Genomic DNA, 20000 nt, shown 5'->3' on the forward strand with positions numbered 1-20000 from the left:
GGGTGGCCGGTCCTCGGGACTACACGACGGATCTTCATGGCCTCCCAAGGACCTAGGCTCAGCACGAAGGGGGAATGTCGATTGAAACTTGTGATAAAGGGACGCATGTTTCCAGATGTACATCTCATGGTCTTGCCTGTGTTACGTGGTCCCCTCGGTGAATACCTGGTCTCAGTGACCCCCGGACCGTGAGAGGAACTTCGCCAGAAAGCTGTATTATATATGCGCTTTCGCCACGCAAGCCATATGAATTTCACCCAAGAGACAACTGACGTTCAAGAATATATTTCAAGGGTAATGATACCAAACAATTTCAATGACACAACCATCAACAATATTTCAATGACACAACCACGGAGATTTTCCCCGAGCAATCAACAATACATAATCCTCACCAATTCCCAATTCACAATCAATTCCCTATGATTAAGATGGCCATCTTATACATGTGTGTCCCGGTGAGTACTCACGAAACCCTTTTGGTCTCGGTCCCGCACAATGTCTCTGGGCCCCTCTTGACCAAGAGGATCGTCACCGTCACCGCACTCGGGCGGTTGAACGAACCCCGGGCGGACGTGCTCCAAACGTGCCGTCTCGTACCGGGGACAGCTGTTGCAGCGCACCTCCTTGCCAAGCAACGGGGCAAAACCCCGCGCGGCTTCCAACGCGCGCGAGGCCCCGAAGTGCGACCCGTACGCGTCCTTGTAGACGAGGCAAAACCGAGCGCGGTTTGTAACGCGTGCGAGGCTCCAAAGTGCGACCCGTACGCGTCCTTGTAGACGGGGCGAAACCGAGCGCGGTTTGTAACGCGTGCGAGGCTCCAAAGTGCGACCGCTTGGTTCCGTGCACGAACTCACGGGGACCTCACGTGTCCAAAGGTAATTACGCGGCCAGGTAACTCCTCTCGCCAAACGGGTTTCGGAACGCCTCTCTTTTCCGCGCCGCGCAAGGTCGATTCCACCTTCTGTCGTCGCGGGGCGAGGAAGAAGAATCACCGTCCTTTTCTCTCCTCGTGTCTTTTTTTTTTCCGTTTCCGGCCACTTCCGTTTCCGGCCACTGGTTCCGAAGGGCTCCTGACCCTCCCATCACAACAACCCTTAATATAATACACACGGATACGCAACCTGAATGGTAATTCACATACATTCACATAAATATGTAACACTCCCCCCCTTCAAGAAAGAAAGTTTGAACCCAGCGAAAACTTTCTTTGCCGGCCAATTTGGAGAAACAAACCAGATAACTCAACCCCCCCCCACATTATCAGTTCCCCCCGGGCACAGTTATCACTTAAAAATAAAGCAACCAAAATTTCACCCCAACCCCTCCAGATTACTCCCTCTGGACTAAGTACCAACAACGACCTTGTCCCTGCCAAATCAAACTCCATCTCAGGACCCTCTGACTTGGCCCGTCCGTATCTTGGGAATGAAGGTTAAGGGGTTGATCAAAGATCCAAAGTTACGCAACTCGATAGCACTTTTTCCGGGAGGCCAAGCCGAGTATTCACTACATGGATGCCTTTAGGAACGCGGAGTTCACGGTTAGTCCGTGCAGGAAAGTTCTCTACATGGGCGCCTTGAGGAACGTGGAGTTCACGGTTAGTCCGTGCATGAAAGTTCACTACATGGACGCCTTTAGGAACGGCGTTCACGGTTAATTCGTGTAGGAATCTTGGCTCGGCGGCTCCGCCGCCTTCAGTGCTTCAACTTCTCATAACTTCCCTAATAATTAGGGTGGGACCATTGGTCCCTGTAGTCCCATGAATAACGGTCTCCTTCTCGGCCACCATTTTTCCAATCCTTCCTTCGGGAGCGGCCATAACTCAGGGAGCCTCCATAATAATATTGATTGCGGCCACCACCAAAACTACCGCCCAGTTGTCCTCTCCTGTAGACCTCTCGACGCCTACGAAATGCCTTCCCTACTGTTATGGTCCGACCCTCCAAATCCTTGCCATTCCAATTCTTCTCTGCCTCTCTGGCGTCTTTTGTGCTGGCAAACGTGACAAAGCCGAACCCTCTTGACTGTTGCGTTTCCCAGTCTCTTACCAACCGCACTTCCACCAGCGGCCCATATCTGTTGAAGACAGAGGTCAGAACTTCTTCCTCTGTTTTGAAGTTCAGTCCCCCTACAAATAACTTGGCACTTTTGTCGCCATCCCGAGCTGGTGTGGCGTTATTTTCCCTGCTGGGCTCTTTACCAACCCTCAGGTTACCATAAACTTGACCCCCGGCCAAATCATTCCCAATAACCACAGATACACCCTCTACAGGAAGCGTGGCTTGTAAACCGACGGTGACCGGTCCTGACACCAAATCGGACTCCAAATGGATGACATGAAGGGGAGCACTAACACCGCCCCCGATCCCCTGTAAACGAACACTATCCCCCGTTGCCGTCTCCTCGGACCATGGCAAAATGCCTTCAAGCATTAAAGATTGATGTGCCCCTGTGTCCCTCAATATCCTAACCGGTTTCCGGTTAGTCAAGGCTCCATCCCGTGACACAAACCCCTCTGAAATAAAGGGTTGGTAACCCTTTTGATGGCGATTTCTCACAATGGCCATTGCGTTTGGAGTCGTAGTAGTCGGACTCCGCTCTGGGTCTTCGCTTTTCCTGCGGTAACAACTGGACATCAAGTGTCCAGGTTTCTTGCAAAAAGCGCAAGTAGGCCCGGAGGAAAAACTCGTGGTCTGCCTCGGGCCCCCCGAACTATAAGTTTGTCTTGGGCCCTCATCCCTCCGATTTCGAACCGGTGGGGTATCATAGTTGTCCCCATAATCCTCTCGAGGCCGCCGCCATGTATGGTCGTTCTCCGCACCTGCTGTTCCCCACCTCCCCTGCGGAGATCTAGGCGAGGAGTTAGGTTCGTGGACCCCTATTCGGTGGGTTAAGGCATAATCATCTGCCATGGTGGCTGCGTCCCACAACTTTGGTACCTTCTTTTCCTGCAGGTACACTTTGATGTCCTCGTGGACACACTGCTGGAATTCCTCCACCAGGATCAAGTCCCGCAATGTTTCGAAGTCTTTCCCGACTCCTTTTGACTCACACCACCGATCAAACATGTTTTCTTTCACTCTGGCAAACTCCACATGGGTCTCACTCTCCCTCTTCCTGGCATTCCTGAATTTTTGCCTGTAAGCTTCCGGAACCAACTCATACGCTTTGAGGATGTGCGTCTTCAGTACCTCATAATCTGCACATTGGTCCATTGGTAGCGCCGAATAAATTTCCTGAGCTTTCCCCACCAGCACACTTTGCACGAGTATGGTCCAGGCCTCCTCCGGCCAGTTTAATTGTCGAGCCACCTTCTCAAAGTGTGGAAAAAATTTTGCGACTTCTTTTTCACTGAACGGTGGAACCAGCCTCACATGTCTGCCCACATCCCAGGTTTTCTGGTTAGGTGTCGACCCCGTCAGCAAGGGTGGTGCCTCTCCCCGTTCTCTCATTAACTCCAGCTCCTTGAATTTGATTTCTTGCTGAAGCTCCATGTCACGTTCCTTTAATTCCCTTTCCGCTTTTCTCTCCTCTGCTTCTGCTTTCCTTTCCTCTGTTTTCATCCTTTCCTGGAGTTCTCGTTCCACTCTCCTTTCCTCTGCTTGTTTCTCTTCTCTCCTCGCTTCTGCTTTCCTTTCTTCTTCTGCTAACCTTTCCTGGAGTTCTCGTTCCACTCTCCTTTCCTCTGCTTGTTTCTCTTCTCTCCTCGCTTCTGCTTTCCTTTCTTCTTCTGCTAACCTTTCCTGGAGTTCTCGTTCCACTCTCCTTTCCTCTGCTTGTTTCTCTTCTCTCCTCGCTTCTGCTTTCCTTTCTTCTTCTGCTCTTTCCTTTTCTGCTTTCCTTTCTTCTTCTGCTCTTTCCTTTTCTGCTTTCCTTTCTTCTTCTTTAATCCGTTCCTGGCTCCGTAACTGCAACTCCAGTTTCCGGAGCTCAACGTCTTCTGGTTCTTCGGGTAGCCACTCCCAGGCTAACTCGTCCCATTTTCCTAATCCCACCATAGATTGTATCACCGTGGCCTGCAACTCTGCCTTCCTCAAATTAGTTCGGACCTCCAAGTTAAAATGTTTGGCCAATTTCAAGAGGTCCGACTTTAGCAACGCTCGGAACTGTGCCTCACTCGGTGTTACCCCAAAGTTCTGTGCCACAAACGCCATGGTGCCTATCGTTAACACCTGTTAACCTTCACCCAAGACTTTACCCCAATTTCTCAAAAAAAAAAATTTACCAATTAATATTTAATTAATAAATTTTAATTAATAAAAAATATTATTATTTTATTATTTTATACAATTTTAAATCCCGGACGTAGACCCAATTGCGAAACCGCAAATCGTAATTTGGACGAGCCCCCAATTCTGTTACGTGGTCCCCTCGGTGAATACCTGGTCTCAGTGACCCCCGGACCGTGAGAGGAACTTCGCCAGAAAGCTGTATTATATATGCGCTTTCGCCACGCAAGCCATATGAATTTCACCCAAGAGACAACTGACGTTCAAGAATATATTTCAAGGGTAATGATACCAAACAATTTCAATGACACAACCATCAACAATATTTCAATGACACAACCACGGAGATTTTCCCCGAGCAATCAACAATACATAATCCTCACCAATTCCCAATTCACAATCAATTCCCTATGATTAAGATGGCCATCTTATACATGTGTGTCCCGGTGAGTACTCACGAAACCCTTTTGGTCTCGGTCCCGCACAATGTCTCTGGGCCCCTCTTGACCAAGAGGATCGTCACCGTCACCGCACTCGGGCGGTTGAACGAACCCCGGGCGGACGTGCTCCAAACGTGCCGTCTCGTACCGGGGACAGCTGTTGCAGCGCACCTCCTTGCCAAGCAACGGGGCAAAACCCCGCGCGGCTTCCAACGCGCGCGAGGCCCCGAAGTGCGACCCGTACGCGTCCTTGTAGACGAGGCAAAACCGAGCGCGGTTTGTAACGCGTGCGAGGCTCCAAAGTGCGACCCGTACGCGTCCTTGTAGACGGGGCGAAACCGAGCGCGGTTTGTAACGCGTGCGAGGCTCCAAAGTGCGACCGCTTGGTTCCGTGCACGAACTCACGGGGACCTCACGTGTCCAAAGGTAATTACGCGGCCAGGTAACTCCTCTCGCCAAACGGGTTTCGGAACGCCTCTCTTTTCCGCGCCGCGCAAGGTCGATTCCACCTTCTGTCGTCGCGGGGCGAGGAAGAAGAATCACCGTCCTTTTCTCTCCTCGTGTCTTTTTTTTTTCCGTTTCCGGCCACTTCCGTTTCCGGCCACTGGTTCCGAAGGGCTCCTGACCCTCCCATCACAACAACCCTTAATATAATACACACGGATACGCAACCTGAATGGTAATTCACATACATTCACATAAATATGTAACACCTGCATTATGTGCTGACATAGTTAGGACACGATTTTCTTAAGCGACATGGACGTTTGGAAATGGAATTCGGTGGGACGGACACGCTTGCTGTGTGTGCACTCACGAAAATGGAAATTGAGCCTCTTTCGCTGTTCCCCAACCTGACCACTGACTGCACTCCTGTAGCGGTAAATTCGCGGCGCTACTCACGAGCAGACGCGCAATTCATTGCGGAAGAAACGGCCCAGCTCTTAAAGGACGGTGCTATCGAACCTAGCCGGTCGCCGTGGCGGGCCCAGGTCTTAGTGGTGCGAAGTGAGGCCCATCGCCGGCGCATGGTAATCGACTACTGACAGACGGTTAATTGCTTTACACAGCTGGACGCCTACCCCTTACCGGGGATGGACGCGCTAGTACGACAGGTGGCCCAGTACTCCGTCTACAGCACTCTCGATCTGCGTAGTGCGTATCATCAGATCCCCATCTCTAGGGCTGATCGCATCTATACTGCCTTTGAATCAGGTCAAAGGTTATACCAGTTCACCCGACTACCTTTTGGGGTGACGAACGGGGTCGCCTGTTTTCAGAGGGCTATGGACGACCTCGTTACTAAGGAGAACTTGACAGATGTCTTTGTATATCTGGACAATCTTACGGTTTGTGGGTATGACCAGGGGCATCACGATGCTAATCTGAAGCGCTTCCTCGAGGTCGCGCAGAGGTATCGCCTAACCATGAATGAGGCTAAGTGTCGTTACTCTCTACGCACGATAGATCTTCTGGGGTACACCGTGAGCCATGGCTCAGTCTCTCTGGATAAGGAGCGTCTGCGACCTTTGCTCGATATGGCTCCGCCTAGCGATCGGGCTTCGCTGAAGCGTGCTCTCGGGCTGTTCGCCCACTATTCGAAGTGGGTGCAAAATTTCTCCGCGAAGCTCCGCCCCCTCGTGGCCTGCGACACGTTCCCCATGAGCTTGGCGGCCTTCGGGGGCCTTAAGGCCGACATCGCTGGCGCCGCTGTGGCGACGATCGACGAGAGCGAATCTTTCATCTTAGAAAGTGATGCCTCAGATCATGCGATAGCGGCGACTCTCTCCCAAGGGGGGCGCCCTGTGGCTTTCTTTTCGCGGACTCTCACCTCCGCTGAGCGGAGGCATTCGTCTGTCGAAAAGGAAGCGTACGCGATCGTCGAGTCGATTCGGCGATGGTGACCGTACTTACTCGGGCGATGCTTCCAAATCATCACGGACCAACAAAGCGTTGCGTTCATGAACGACACCTTACATGCTCAACGTATTAAGAATGAGAAAATCACTCGCTGGCGTATCGAACTCGCTGACTTCTGCTACACCATCAAATACCGCCCGGGGAAGGATAACCTGGTCGCCGACGCCTTATCAAGGCCGGCTACGTGCGCGGGGATCGTAACTTTGGAGGGACTGCGCGCTTTGCACGACACTATGTGTCATCCAGGGGTGGCGCGTTTCACTCATTTTGTGCGTAGTGGTAATCTGCCATACTGGATTGAGGACATCCGCCGGATCTGCCGTGACTGCGCTATATGTGCGGAACTCAAACCGCGTTTTTACAACCCTCCCATGGGGATGCTGGTTAGGGCTACTAGACCGTGGGAGAGATTGGCAATGGATTTCAAAGGACTGCTGTCGGAGTCGAGCAACTCTCGTTATCTGCTCACTATCGTTGACGAGTACTCGCGATTCCCTTTTGCTTACACGTGCGGGGATATGACGGCTGCCACGGTCATACGGTGCCTGCAGAATTTGTTTTCTATGTTTGGGTATCCGGCCTACGTGCATACCGATCGGGGTGCGGTGTTCCTGTCTCAGGAGGTGAGAGGTTATTTGCTCCAAAATAATGTTGCTTCGAGTTACACCACACCGTACAGACCCCAGGCGAATGGGCAGATCGAACGCTTCAATGGGATTATATGGAGGGCCGTCATGCTAAGCCTCCGGGCCCTCGGCCGGGGTCTCGATAAATGGGCTTGGTCGCTACCTGCGGCTCTGAACTCGATCAGGGCTCTCCTATGTACGGCCACCAATCAGACTCCTCACGAAAGACTGTTCCACCACCCTAGAAGCTCGGGTGGTATCCGATCTTTACCCAGCTGGCTCGCTGAGCCGGGGCCGGCCTATCTCAAACGAGCGGTGCGCACAAGCAAGTACGACCCCTTTGTAGATAAGGTGCAGGTACTCCAGGCTAATCCCGAGCATGCTCGTGTGATGATGGCAGATGGACGCGAGTCCACTGTCTCCGTACGCCATCTCGCCCCATGTGGGGTCATCGACCCTTATAGGGATATCGACGAACCAATCTACGAGTCTATGGACTCTACCGAAGCTTCCTCTATGGAACTTTTGCCGTCACTTCTGTCGTCACCTACACCCCTGCCTGAAGGCTCTGCGGTGCCCCCTCCAACACCTGCCTCCAGCGGCTACTCCGACGCTGGGGACTCCGGGCTTGGGGACGCCGTACCCGGTAGTTTCCGGACATGAACTGGCAGGGTAATTCGCCACCCCGACCGCTACGGGTGGACCGACTGACATGGAATGACGTCCCCAATCAATTAATGCTGACGCACGCTTGAGATCTGCCTAGCGGCAGTATAGTTCTAACGGCGGGGAGAATGTAGTGAAATTATACCAAAGTTGAACCCAGGAGTGATACTCGCTTAAACCACTGAGGGGCGTCTATAAGATCTGGGACATCCGCGACGCTGAGCCACTCCTGTGACATTTACTATGACATGTAGTCCTGTAGTCTTGAATGGTACGTACCCACACATATATGCTAGACTCGCTTTGCTTTGACTATTATTATCGGTCCTTTCTGTATGATACCAAGATCCTGATATCTATTGCATGATTGTATTTTTACAGGATGATGCCAGAGATCTAATTGTGATTAAACCTACCTATGGGACAAAGTTGTGGACCTGATTGATTTCCACGACAAGAATTATTTAATTTTTAAAGTGATTCTTCACCATTGGAAGATGTGGCCAAAAACGATACGTAGCAGAATATCTCAAAAAGTTATGGATGGATTTGGACGAAACCTGGTGGACAGGTTGTGTGTGTGACGCGGAAGAATCTTCAATTTTGGCGAAGTTCTGGGTCCGGATCCGGCTAGTAGAATTTTAAAGTGATTCTTCACCATTGAGTGATATGGCCAACCAGGTGGAGGTATGCTCTCTACTGAGTGCCGTTCTAATTACCTATGCTACCGAAGGTGGATGGAGGTTATGTTTTCGCCCCTGTCTGTTTGTTTATGAACAGGGTATCTCAAAATGTTGTGGACAGATTCGGGCGAAATTCGGTGGAGACGTTGGGCATGTGACAGACGAAATTATTAGCTTTTGGTGAAGATCCGAATCCGGATCTGGATATGAGAATTTTTACAGTGATTCTTCACCATTGAGAGATAACCGATGTATATATAGCACGATATCTGAAAAAAGTTGTGGACGGATTCAGATGAAACTTGGTGGACCAGTTGGGTGTTTGACAAGGAAGAATTGCTTCAATTTTGGTGAAGATTCGAATCTGGTTCAGAGAATTTTCTTAAAGTGATTCTTCACGATCGAGTGATGGAGCTCAAACCGATATATAACACGATATCTCAAATAGTTATGGACGGATTCAGATGAAACTTGGTGGACCTGTTGGGTGTTTGACAAGGAAGAATTGATTCAATTTTGGTGAAGATTCGGATCTGGTTCAGAGAATTTTCTTTAAGTGATTCTTCACCATCGAGTGATAGAGCTAAAACCGATACATAACGCGATATCTCAAATAGTTGTGGACGGATTTGGACGAAACTTGGTGGACCAGTTGGGTGTGTGACCAGGAAGAATTGCTTCAATTTTGGTGAAGATTCGAATCTGGTTCAGATAATTTTCTTTCAGTGATTCTTCACGATCGAGTGATAGAGCTAAAACCGATATATAACACGATATCTCAAATAGTTATGGACGGATTTGGACGAAACTTGGTGGACCAATTGGGTGTTTGACAAGGAAGAATTGCTTCAATTTTGGTGAAGATTCGAATCTGGATGCGGATATGGGAATTTAATTTTTTTAAGTGATTCTGGACGTCGCATATCACGAAAGGTCTTCGATGGATTATGACAAAACTTGGTGGATGAGTTGGGTAGGTGACAAGAACAAGCAGATTCGATTTTGGTTCAGGTCCAAATTCAGACCTGCCACATGAGTGGGAAACAAAACGTAAACTGCTCAACCTGGCGGAGGTATGCTCTCTTCCGATGCCGTTCTAGTTACGATTTATTATTATGCTGTTACCTGACTGCATTGAAAAGAAGTGACCATAAGAGACTCCGATAATTGCTACTGGGCTTGCCCTGGCTCACATTAAGTGGATAATTACATGATTATCATAAACATTCCTGCAAATGAAAATTATCCTGTTGTCATTTTGCAAATCCCCACGTAATTAATCAATTCTTCAGGCAAATGTAATTTCTTTCTGAGACGAGATTATGTATTTCAGTCTTGCATTGCACATCTCTAATAATGTATGGTAGCCTAATGGCCTTTTGGTAAACTAACAAATGCTATATCAAATGGATGCTAATCTATGATCATAATTCCGGCCCTTTAATAGTCCGCCCCCCCCGCCCCCAAAAGAAGTGGGGCAATGTCCTATTATATGATATCAATATGTGAAGCAAGTTGGGATTACACACTGGGGGTTTAAATCGCTTCTTGCTGCATATAGTCACATGACATGATGATTTTTCTACAACCAACACCAGGGTAACAAACTAGTCTTAAATGGTCTCTAGCTGAATCAGTACAAAGGCGTTATTTTTCTTCTGGACAGGCATGGGCAAAGGTTTATTGGAAAATACAATCATTTCGGTGGTGAATGGGCTGCAGTCCAATTGCAGCGCGATCTCTTTGTCTGGCGATACAGGCAGGGCTGTAAAGATGCTGCCATCAGCTGAGAGAGACCTCCAACAGCGCATTCCCATGAAACACCACCCAAAAGGGGCAGAATTCAATGTTCATATTGATTTGTAAAAGTTCATATCAAGACCATTCTTGGATATGATTGTTATTGCAAAACCCCTCTGAACCGCCCCCCCCTCCCCCCTCCCTTCGCCAATAATGTTAATGTTACATTTTCTGCAAACCGATTAAAGTTGAAGGATACCATTGATCATACAAAGTGCTAATACTCTTTAAAATCTTTGCCGGCATTGATGGAAAGAGGCCATGATAGTAACAATACTGATAGTCTATAATGTAATGGGTGTAGCCAGGCTTGAATCTGCTGAGTGGAGGATCTGCTGTCCCCCTGTCATGTGACCAGATCCTCAGCTCTGGTTGGTGGACGTTTGTGAGGGACATACATACATACATACACACACACATACGTTCACTGGACGGACAGACCCTGTTCCAGATGACATTGCCCTACTGACTATGCCATAAAATTATGGCTGCCAAACCTGATGACGTCATCATTTTTTTTTCTCGACCAATTTATCCTTAGATCTCGCTCAAGAAATTTCATACTGATTGGATCAAGCGTTCTACTTATCGATTTATGATGTCACTATGAAGGTACCTATGACATCATCATTAACATATCTCATTCCCCTTGGGGAGTACTTTACAATGAGCCATTTCAATTTTTTCTTGGAGCAGTTTCGGAGATGTGTTATATATATATATATATATATATATATAGGTTCTATATGTGAGTAAGAACTGCCTCACTTCTGATAAAGTTTCTTTTCGCAATACCGCTTGAATATCATCTGGACCAGAAGCTTTACTTGGAGAAAGTTTGTCCAAAGTTTGTCCAAGGCCTTCTCGACACCCTGAATATGAACTCCAATTTCTGGCATATCTTGGTATGGGGAATGTGTAAGGATTGGCATATTGACCTTATCTTCCTTTATGCAGACTGACTCAAACTGCTGCCTCCCCATGATGTTGGCTTTCTCCCGACTCACATATTTGAGTAAGCCTCCCTCTCTGAGTTGCTGAATGCCTATAGTGTCGTTTTAATTTATTCACTTAGTTGTAGAAGGCCTTAGGTTTTTATTTATTTATCAGGCTTGGACTAACTTTGACATTCAAATAGCTCCATCTGGCAAAACGGAGTAATTTCTGGATTTCTGATCACTAGCGATCAGTGTTCTGAAGTTGTCCCAATCTCTCTCATTCTGGCTCTTCCGGGCTCGGTTGTAGACCTTTTTGTTTGATTTTACGTAAATTATGTAATTCAGCGTAATTTTACGTAACTCAGCAGTGCTGCTGATTTTTGTTGGCATATACTTACTTGTCTCTTACTTCTTTGAGTTTAGTTTTGAATACTTACCAGTGTTGGTCTACAGTACTCAGATTGGGGTTCTTCTTGAAACACTCTGTAGAAAAATGATGTCGTTCTGCTCTCATTTGGTCAAAATCTAATTTTGTAAATCGGTGACCTTGTGTTTGACTGTCGTCCCCAAGTCTACTTGGATTATTGAGTCATGGTCACTAATTCCAGGGATGGATGTGACTTTTTCAATCAAAATTGAATTACTTGTGAAGAAAAAGTCAGGTATATGCTCCCTCCTGGTTGGGAAGTGAACAACCTGTTGTAAGTTGTGTTCGGCTGACAGGTTCTGTAGCATGTTGCAGTGGGATTCGTACACTATAGCTGAACAAGGCTTGATGGTTCACCTAGCCCAGTTGATATCTGGAAGGTTGAAGTCTCCAGCCAAAATGTTGAAGGTATCACGAGGAAACCTACTCGTAGAATCATCCAGCCCTATGAGCCGTTACATATCGTTGCGTTGTGGGTGGTAGTAATTTCTCACATAAACAATCTTTGATACCTGAGAACTTCAATTTGGCCCATATGATAACCTCACAGTCCACATTGAGATGGAGTTCATGTGTCGCTAGCAGCTCTTTCCTCGTAGCTAGGAGCACACCACCGTATCGTTCTCCTCGGTCCTTCCGCCAGATATCAAACATGTAGAGGTCAGAGGGGAAAAGCTCTCCATTACATAAGGAGCAGCCATTTATCCGGGGTTCAGTGCCAAAAACGATGTCCGGTTGGATTGAGTAGAGAAATTCAGTTATTGATTCTCTCTTGTTCATTAAACCTTGAAAATTTATGACTGAGGCATAAAGTTTATGCTGGTGCTTTAGTCCATGGTTTTTAAGAGGTACTCCGTTCCATTGGCCTGAGCGTGATGGTGTGTTCTGCCAAGGGGATGAAGTGGCAGCAGGCTTAATGGAATCACAGGAACTATCCAAAGGTAGTGGAGTGTCAAAGCTATTGAGGTGGTTAATGCCTATAATAGCTGTTGACATGGAGGAGGAAAAGTTTGGTATGCCACAGGAGTAACATATCCACATCACCGAAGAGCTTTGCAGGGCTTCATGTGACATTGTGCACATATGTTAAAAACTTGACATGATACCATTTGTGTCAGGAATGTTGCACTTGGCAGGGCCTGGGTTAACATGAATGTCATTTACTAACACAAGAAGATGACATATCGTTGACCTGGCTTTATCATGTTTGAGTACCACGGTATTCTTGCTGTCAGACTTTGGGCCAGGATCGATAGTATAATTACTGTGAGCATTCGATTGGATATGAAAATGTGCATCCACTGCAAAATGTACCATCCAGAAACACCAAGCAACAAAATGGAAAAGTCTTACTTAGTTCATAAAGATCTTCCTGAAGCTTAAGTAGCAGGTAATGAAGTGTTACAAGTACTAGAAGTGCTAATATCACAGGCCTGATGGAAGCCATTGTTGAAGGAAGGTGGTGGGTGGCCACATTCTGAGAGCACCTCACTGTCATAAAACGTGTCCACAGCATGGAGCCATTTCTTTTCCTTGGTCTTGATTTCAAACCATGCACGTACACTCTTTGGAAAGTGCTCGTACTCCTGTTTCCACTTCACAACGTCTTCCTCATCTTCATCACCGTCACTATTAAGTCATTGGCGTTGAACCGCAGCTGCCTTCATCAGGATTAAAAAAAAAAATGTCCAAAGAGATTTATGTAGCAACAACTCACCTCGTCAAATGCGAAAATACTCCAAAAGAACGATTAAAAACTCTCCCTCCGCAGTGTCCCAAAATCTAAAACACACTGCGGTAGCAATCTGGGGCTGCGCCAATGATCAAAACGCGATCTCTGATAGGTAAGGTAGTTATTACATCTAACTTCCCCTGATTCATTGATCTAACATTCCATGTTCCAATTTTGTGAACGTTTGAGAAGTGCAGACTTAGACTTTCAGTTCTGGCGACCTCAGCAACTGGACTTCCTTTCGGGTTTGATCCAGTCCCGTCATAACGGCCCGTTCTACCCATCAAATAACTTTTTCTCTTTTAGCTACCCATCTACCCATCAAGTAGCCATTTGGGTGCTTTCAAACCTGGGGGGCTCATCATCTGGCACCATAGTTTTATTTCTTGCATTTCTGTTCAGGATTGGTTTGATCATGATGATAAATGAGCCCCATTCCCTTCTGGTGGACGGTGGTTTGCCAATGCCTTATTCCGGGGGGTCTCTACCAGACCGGTGATCCTAGTCATTGTTACCTCTGCCACCAAAGGCGGACAGAAATACCTCGATTGTCTGTCTATCCGTGAGCAGTATATCACAAGAAGCCAATTCAGCCAAAACTTGGTGGACAGGTTGGGTGTGTGTCAAAGACAAATTGATTCGATTTTGGGGGAAGTGCCGGATATGGATGCGGATACTGGAATTTTTAAGTGATTCTTCACCATTGAGTGATAGGGCCAAAAACGAAATATGGCATGATATCTCAGAGTTGTGGACGGATTCGGAGGAAACCTGGTGGACAGGTTTGGTGTGTGAGAAGGACAAATCGATGTAATTTTGGTGAAGAGCTGGATGTAAATCCGGATATGACAATTTTTAAAGCGATTCTACACCATTGAGAGATAGGTCCAAAAACAATATAATAGCACGATATCTCCAACAGGTAAGGACGGATTCGGATGAAACTTGGTGGACATCCGGTTTATCAGTTAAATACAAAACAGAATTTGTTCAGCCTGGCGGAGGTATGCCCTCTACCGAGTGTGGTTCTGGTTTTAACATGTTAGACTGTCCATTACTGCACCTGCCATTCCCATACGTCTTCTTTAGTCTGTTCTTGTGTCACTTCTTTAAGAAAAAGGGACGTATGGTCTCTGCCTGTACTTTCCGTCCATACCTCTGTTCCATTTAACTCTTGTTCATCCATATCCTCGCACACTGTTCACTTCCCTCCATTGAATGCATTCTCCTTCCACCACTTATTATAAAAAAATATTTTGCCCCATTACTTAATTTTTCCGATAGCTCTGCAGACCTTCCACTTTTTTTTTTGCCTTTTTCCTTTCTGCCGAACCCGAGCTCTTCAGGGTCACACATATTCTATCAGAAACCCTCAACTTGTTACCTTTCCCAAGTCTAAACTTAACACATGCCTCACTTGGAATTTTGTGCTAGACTGCATATGTAAGTAATAGATGTGGGTATGATACATTATATCTTTTTCTGCCCAAGCTAATGAGGTAGTGCGATTGCGGTATATACTCACAAGCATGCAGGCTCCTGTTGGTTTCCCGAGTACTCGCAGTAGCCGTTGATGCAGAAACTTCGAAATTGCTCCGGGCATGGCATTCCATAATCTCTAGCTATAGGCTCATCCATGTCCCGGATGCTGTCTTCAGTGACACCAGGCAGCAAAATACAAAACACACGCACACCACTTTTATACACACAGAGACGAGTTGGATAGCAGTGTGTCAGTTACTTGATTAATGTGTTTGAGTCATGTCTTGTGAAGCATCAAACAAACATGCATTAATCTATGAAGTGTTGGCGCTCCATAATGCAGAGTCCTCAGGGGCCAATGCCAAGCAAAAACAAAAAGAAGAATGGATATCATACTTGATGAAGTTTTCTTGCCTGTCCCAGATATGCATAACAAAAAAAACCACCTATAGAGGCCATTTTTGGGCACCATAATCCCCTTTTTTGAAGCAATGTTTTACGGCCAGATGCCCTTCCTGCCACCAACCCTGTTAGTTGCCTCTTGCGACACACAGGGAATTACCAGTGAACTGGTACTCAATTTGCCAACCTCGGAAGGTATGACAGGCCGAGTCAACCCCCCTGGTGTTAATTCAGCGATCGACCGGGATTTGAACCCAGGATCCTAGGATCCCAAGCCGGCACCCTAACCGCTAAGCCTCGGATATGCATAACAGACAAAGAAAAACAAAATAAGGAAGTTTTACATCCAAACCCTGGCCTTGTGCGGTGATATAAAATGGACGAGTGTCTGAGCCACATGAATGGAGTTCCGCCGAGCATCCGATTCACAATGCAGTTCAGGACAGGAGAGAAACTACCATTCTTTAATCTGGAAGTTGAATGGAAATCATATAGGTAGCTGTTGATACCTGTCTACCCACATGGAGAAGTGATTGTATTTCTAATCATGCAATCTGTGTTGCCACGAATGTAGGATTGTCTGCGCTTTAGCATCCTGAGCAAGGGCCGTGTCTTCCAACACCAATGCTGCCCACCATGAAATTAAGTACGCGTGTGCATGGAAGATGTTGACCTATAATGGCGATTAGTGGTCCACGCCTCCTGCACTTAAGGAAAATATCCCCACTGAAGTCCCAAATAACCAGAACAAAGGTGCCCCCAAGGAGAAAGTGTGTCCTTTCCTATATCCCAGGCCTGTATGAGTGCATCGCTATGACGCTATGAACGATATGACGCTATGACGCTATGAAAAAAAAAATCGCTATGACGCTATGAACGATATGACGCTATGAAAAAAAAAATCGCTCGCTTTGCCAAGGGGCTCATACAGGCCTGTATGAGTGTATGAGGAAGCATCTTATGTGGTTTGACCAGGTCACGTTTCAACATCATTCCTTCACTCAATCTCCAGTACAATCACGAACTAAGCTGAAAGACCACGTGGGTATGGGAGATGGATTGGGAGTAGGGCAGCGTGCCAAATGTGAGGAATGCTGAGCAGTGCAATGCTGAAACAGGCGAGACACTCCCCATGAGTTTGCAAGAGCATGAACGTGCAACTTGACTCGAGCATAGTTCGCACTCGGTAATTCCACTTCGTGTGCAAATCACGGAATGAAAATACTGAAATTGTCCCAAGGAAACACAGATGACAAATATTGAAAGTCAGGCACAGTTTACTGAGAACATGGAAGAGGTGCCTCTGCAGCACCTTTCACTCAAATACAGTGAGGAACAAATGATAAGGGCATCGTTATGATCAGCATTCATAATGAGGTTTTCATGGAAGAAAGCATGGGACTATGCATTTAGAAATTAACATCGTTATCTGTATTATAAAACAGGAGTATCTGTCTGTCCGTCCATCCCCAAACTACTCCCTCAGTTTTGTGCCGAGCCCTGCCAAACCTCATGTGGAACGTTTTGGGGTCCCAGTGGATGTTGTAAGGTAGTTAGGAGGTTTCATAAATTCCTCCATAAGTCGATACGAACCTGCCCCGAATCCGGAAGTGAACACATGACGATAATGACCTGGTTTGATAATATCTCAATACAATTTAACAATTCTCAATCAATACAATTCTCAATTTAACACAGAATTTTGTTATAGTATCAATTTGTGTTTGGAATGGCGTTTGGAATTGAGTTAATACAATTATAATTTTGAATTTCCTACCGTACGGAACTGCTGCATATCTGAATGTAACGTCAGCACGGATTGAAATATTTGTTTATGTCACGAGTGTTCGTAAAATTTTATTTTTTATATTAATGCTATTTAATTTGTGAATGGAGTTATGCTGTTTGGAATGAAAATAGAGATATTGAGTGCAAGTGAATGAGGAAATGACGTGAGGGTTTCTACTTTCTAACCGTGACATTCGCGGATTCACCATATGCAGATTCACCATTGATTGGGAACATAACCATTCAGACTGGGTACGTTTTTCGTGCAAGTCCTTCACGAACCTACTGTCCATGCTTGATGTTCGACTACAGGTGGCACAGGAATGTAGAATTTATTGGTTCATAGTTTCCCATTCGCCGTTTTTTTTTTAAACCTAAGTCTTTCACGAACCTGCTGTCCATGTCTGACGTGCGAATGAAGGTGGCACAGGAATGTGGAATTTATTGGTTCCATGATTAAGCATTCACCGTTTCTGCATTGTTGGCTCCCTGCCTGTGCATAGCATGGGTACCTCGCTGGTTAATAATAAGGAAGAAAGACAAAAAAGAGGATGTGTGGGTGTTTTAGTGACAAACCCACGATAATTCCATCTGGCACCACACCCCTATCTGTCTGTTTGTCTGTCTGGGAGCAGGATATATCAAAAAGTTGTGCACATATTTGAATGAAATTTGGTGGACAGGTTGACAAATCTTTTCGATTCTGGTGAAGATCTGGATCCAGATACTATAATTTTTGAATGGATTCTTCACTGCTGAGAGATAGGGCCAAAAACGATATATAAATATATATATATATATATATATATATATATATATATATATATATATACAGTCACGTTAAAAAGTAAGTACACCCCATGTAAAGTTTTGACTTTTTCAACATATTTCAACATATACAGCTATTTGATCTTCATTTCAACAATATTGATAGATAAAGGTGATATAATACAACAAATATCATGAAACATTTACATTTTGTAGTCCATTGTATAATTTAAATCTTACTATAATTCACCACATGTCCGTCTGTCTGTTCGAAGGTACCGTAAAAACTGCTGAACCGATCGCAAAGATATTTTGGGTGGGTAATCCTGGGACCCATGGGAGTAAAAGAGGCTATTTAGTTTTCCCAATTTCAGCTTTGGTCTCCAGCATTCTCAGGTTTGGACTCCCGCATAACATTCGCGTTCGCAAAACGTTCATTGTGACGATGTTCTCAAAATGTGACGATCTTACTATAATTCACCAAATGTCCGTCTGTCCGCCCGTTCGAAGGTACCGTAAAAACTGCTGAACCGATCGCAAAGATATTTTGGGTGGGTAATCCTGGGATCTCCAGGAGTAAAATAGGCTATTTAGTTTTCCCAATTTCAGCTTTGGTCTCAAGCATTCTCAGGTTTGGACTCCCGCATAACATTTGCGTTCGCATAACGTTCATTGTGACGATGTTCTCATTGTGATGTATGTGTTCACGGTAGTGTTTGACGTGACGGTGTGAACGTAATTTCGTCATGTTTTTCGTTTCGTAATCCTTTAATGAACGTTTAATGTTTAATGAACGTTTAATGTTAAATGAACGTTTAATGCCCTTCAATGTCTGGGGCCGCACATGCGCTACACTGGATGGGCCAGCGTGTACCTTGCCCTTCGCTGTCAGGCCCGGGTAAACCGCTGAGCCCCATCTGTGATGGGGACTGGGGCTTGAGACAGTGTCCCACGAACGAGGAATTCCCAGTAAACGTGAGTCATCAGCTCGCGTTGATTAAGTCCCTGCCCTTTGTACACACCGCCCGTCGCTACTACCGATCGGACGGTTTGGTGAGATCCTCAGACCAGCCCCTGCACGGCCCGTTCTCGGCTCGTGCCGGTGCACCGAAAAGATGAGCGAACTTGACTGTCTAGACTCTAGAGGAAGTAAAAGTCGTAACAAGGTTTCCGTAGGTGAACCTGCGGAAGGATCATTATCCGGACAACATGAGAGCGAGCGAGATGCGAGAGGTACGTGGTACGTGATCGTCCATGTACTGTTTAGCCATGTACTGTTTAGATTTTGATGATTTGCGTGTGATATGATTCAACAGATGTTTATATGAATCGTTTAAAATAAAAAAGCCTTCAATTTCTGATATTTTACCTTTTCATTTTGGCTTCCCAATTGAAGCCCCGCCCGTAGGGCGGGTACTGTTGCGAGGAAACATAAATGCAAATTTCGCATGTGGAAAAAGTAAGTACAGCCTTGGCTCTAATAGGTGGTATTGCCCCCTTGGGCAGAAACAACCTCAAGTAGGCGTTTCTTATAACTGTCTACCAGTCTCTGACATCGACTGGGAGAAATTTTTGCCCACTCCTCCATGCAGAATTCTTTCAGCTGTGTGATGATTGAGGGGTTTCTTGCATGCACAGCTCGTTTCAAATCCCCCCACAACATCTCGATGGGATTTAGATCCGGGCTTTGACTTGGCCATTCCACAACCCTCCGTTTCTTTCTTTTCAGCCATTCCTTGGTGGATTTACTGGTATGTTTAGGGTCATTGTCATGTTGCAAGGTCCACCTTCGGTTGAGCTTCAACTTTCCGACAGATGGCCTCACATTATCCTCAAGCACCCTCTGGTACAATGAAGAATTCATAGTGGATTCTATGATGGTGAGCTTCCCAGGCCCTGATGCAGCAAAGCTGCCCGAAACCATAATATTTCCACCACCATACTTTACAGTTGGTATCAGGTTCTTGTGGTCAAATGCTGTCTTTGGTTTTCCCCAAACATGTCTTCTGGTACTGTGGCCAAATAGCTCTACCTTTGACTCATCTGTCCAGAGCACATTGTTCCAGAAGTGCTGGTCTTTGCCTCGGTGTTCATTG

General features: G+C 46.3%; 1 protein-coding gene across 3 annotated transcripts in view; it reads right to left on the reverse strand.

Moving 5' to 3' along the window:
- LOC137431716 (tomoregulin-1-like) overlaps window positions 1-20000 on the reverse strand; it is a 147158-nt gene that overhangs the window by 35734 nt on the left and 91424 nt on the right. For all 3 annotated transcript variants that reach the window (XM_068123346.2, XM_078782381.1, XM_078782380.1), the window contains exon 7: window positions 14990-15116. In XM_068123346.2, coding sequence (XP_067979447.1) covers window positions 14990-15116 — 127 coding nt within the window. The remainder of the gene's footprint in view (window positions 1-14989; window positions 15117-20000) is intronic.

The sequence above is a fragment of the Myxine glutinosa genome, chromosome 7 (assembly GCF_964187855.1).
Source record: "Myxine glutinosa chromosome 7, kmMyxGlut1.1, whole genome shotgun sequence".
Lineage (NCBI taxonomy): Eukaryota > Metazoa > Chordata > Myxini > Myxiniformes > Myxinidae > Myxine > Myxine glutinosa.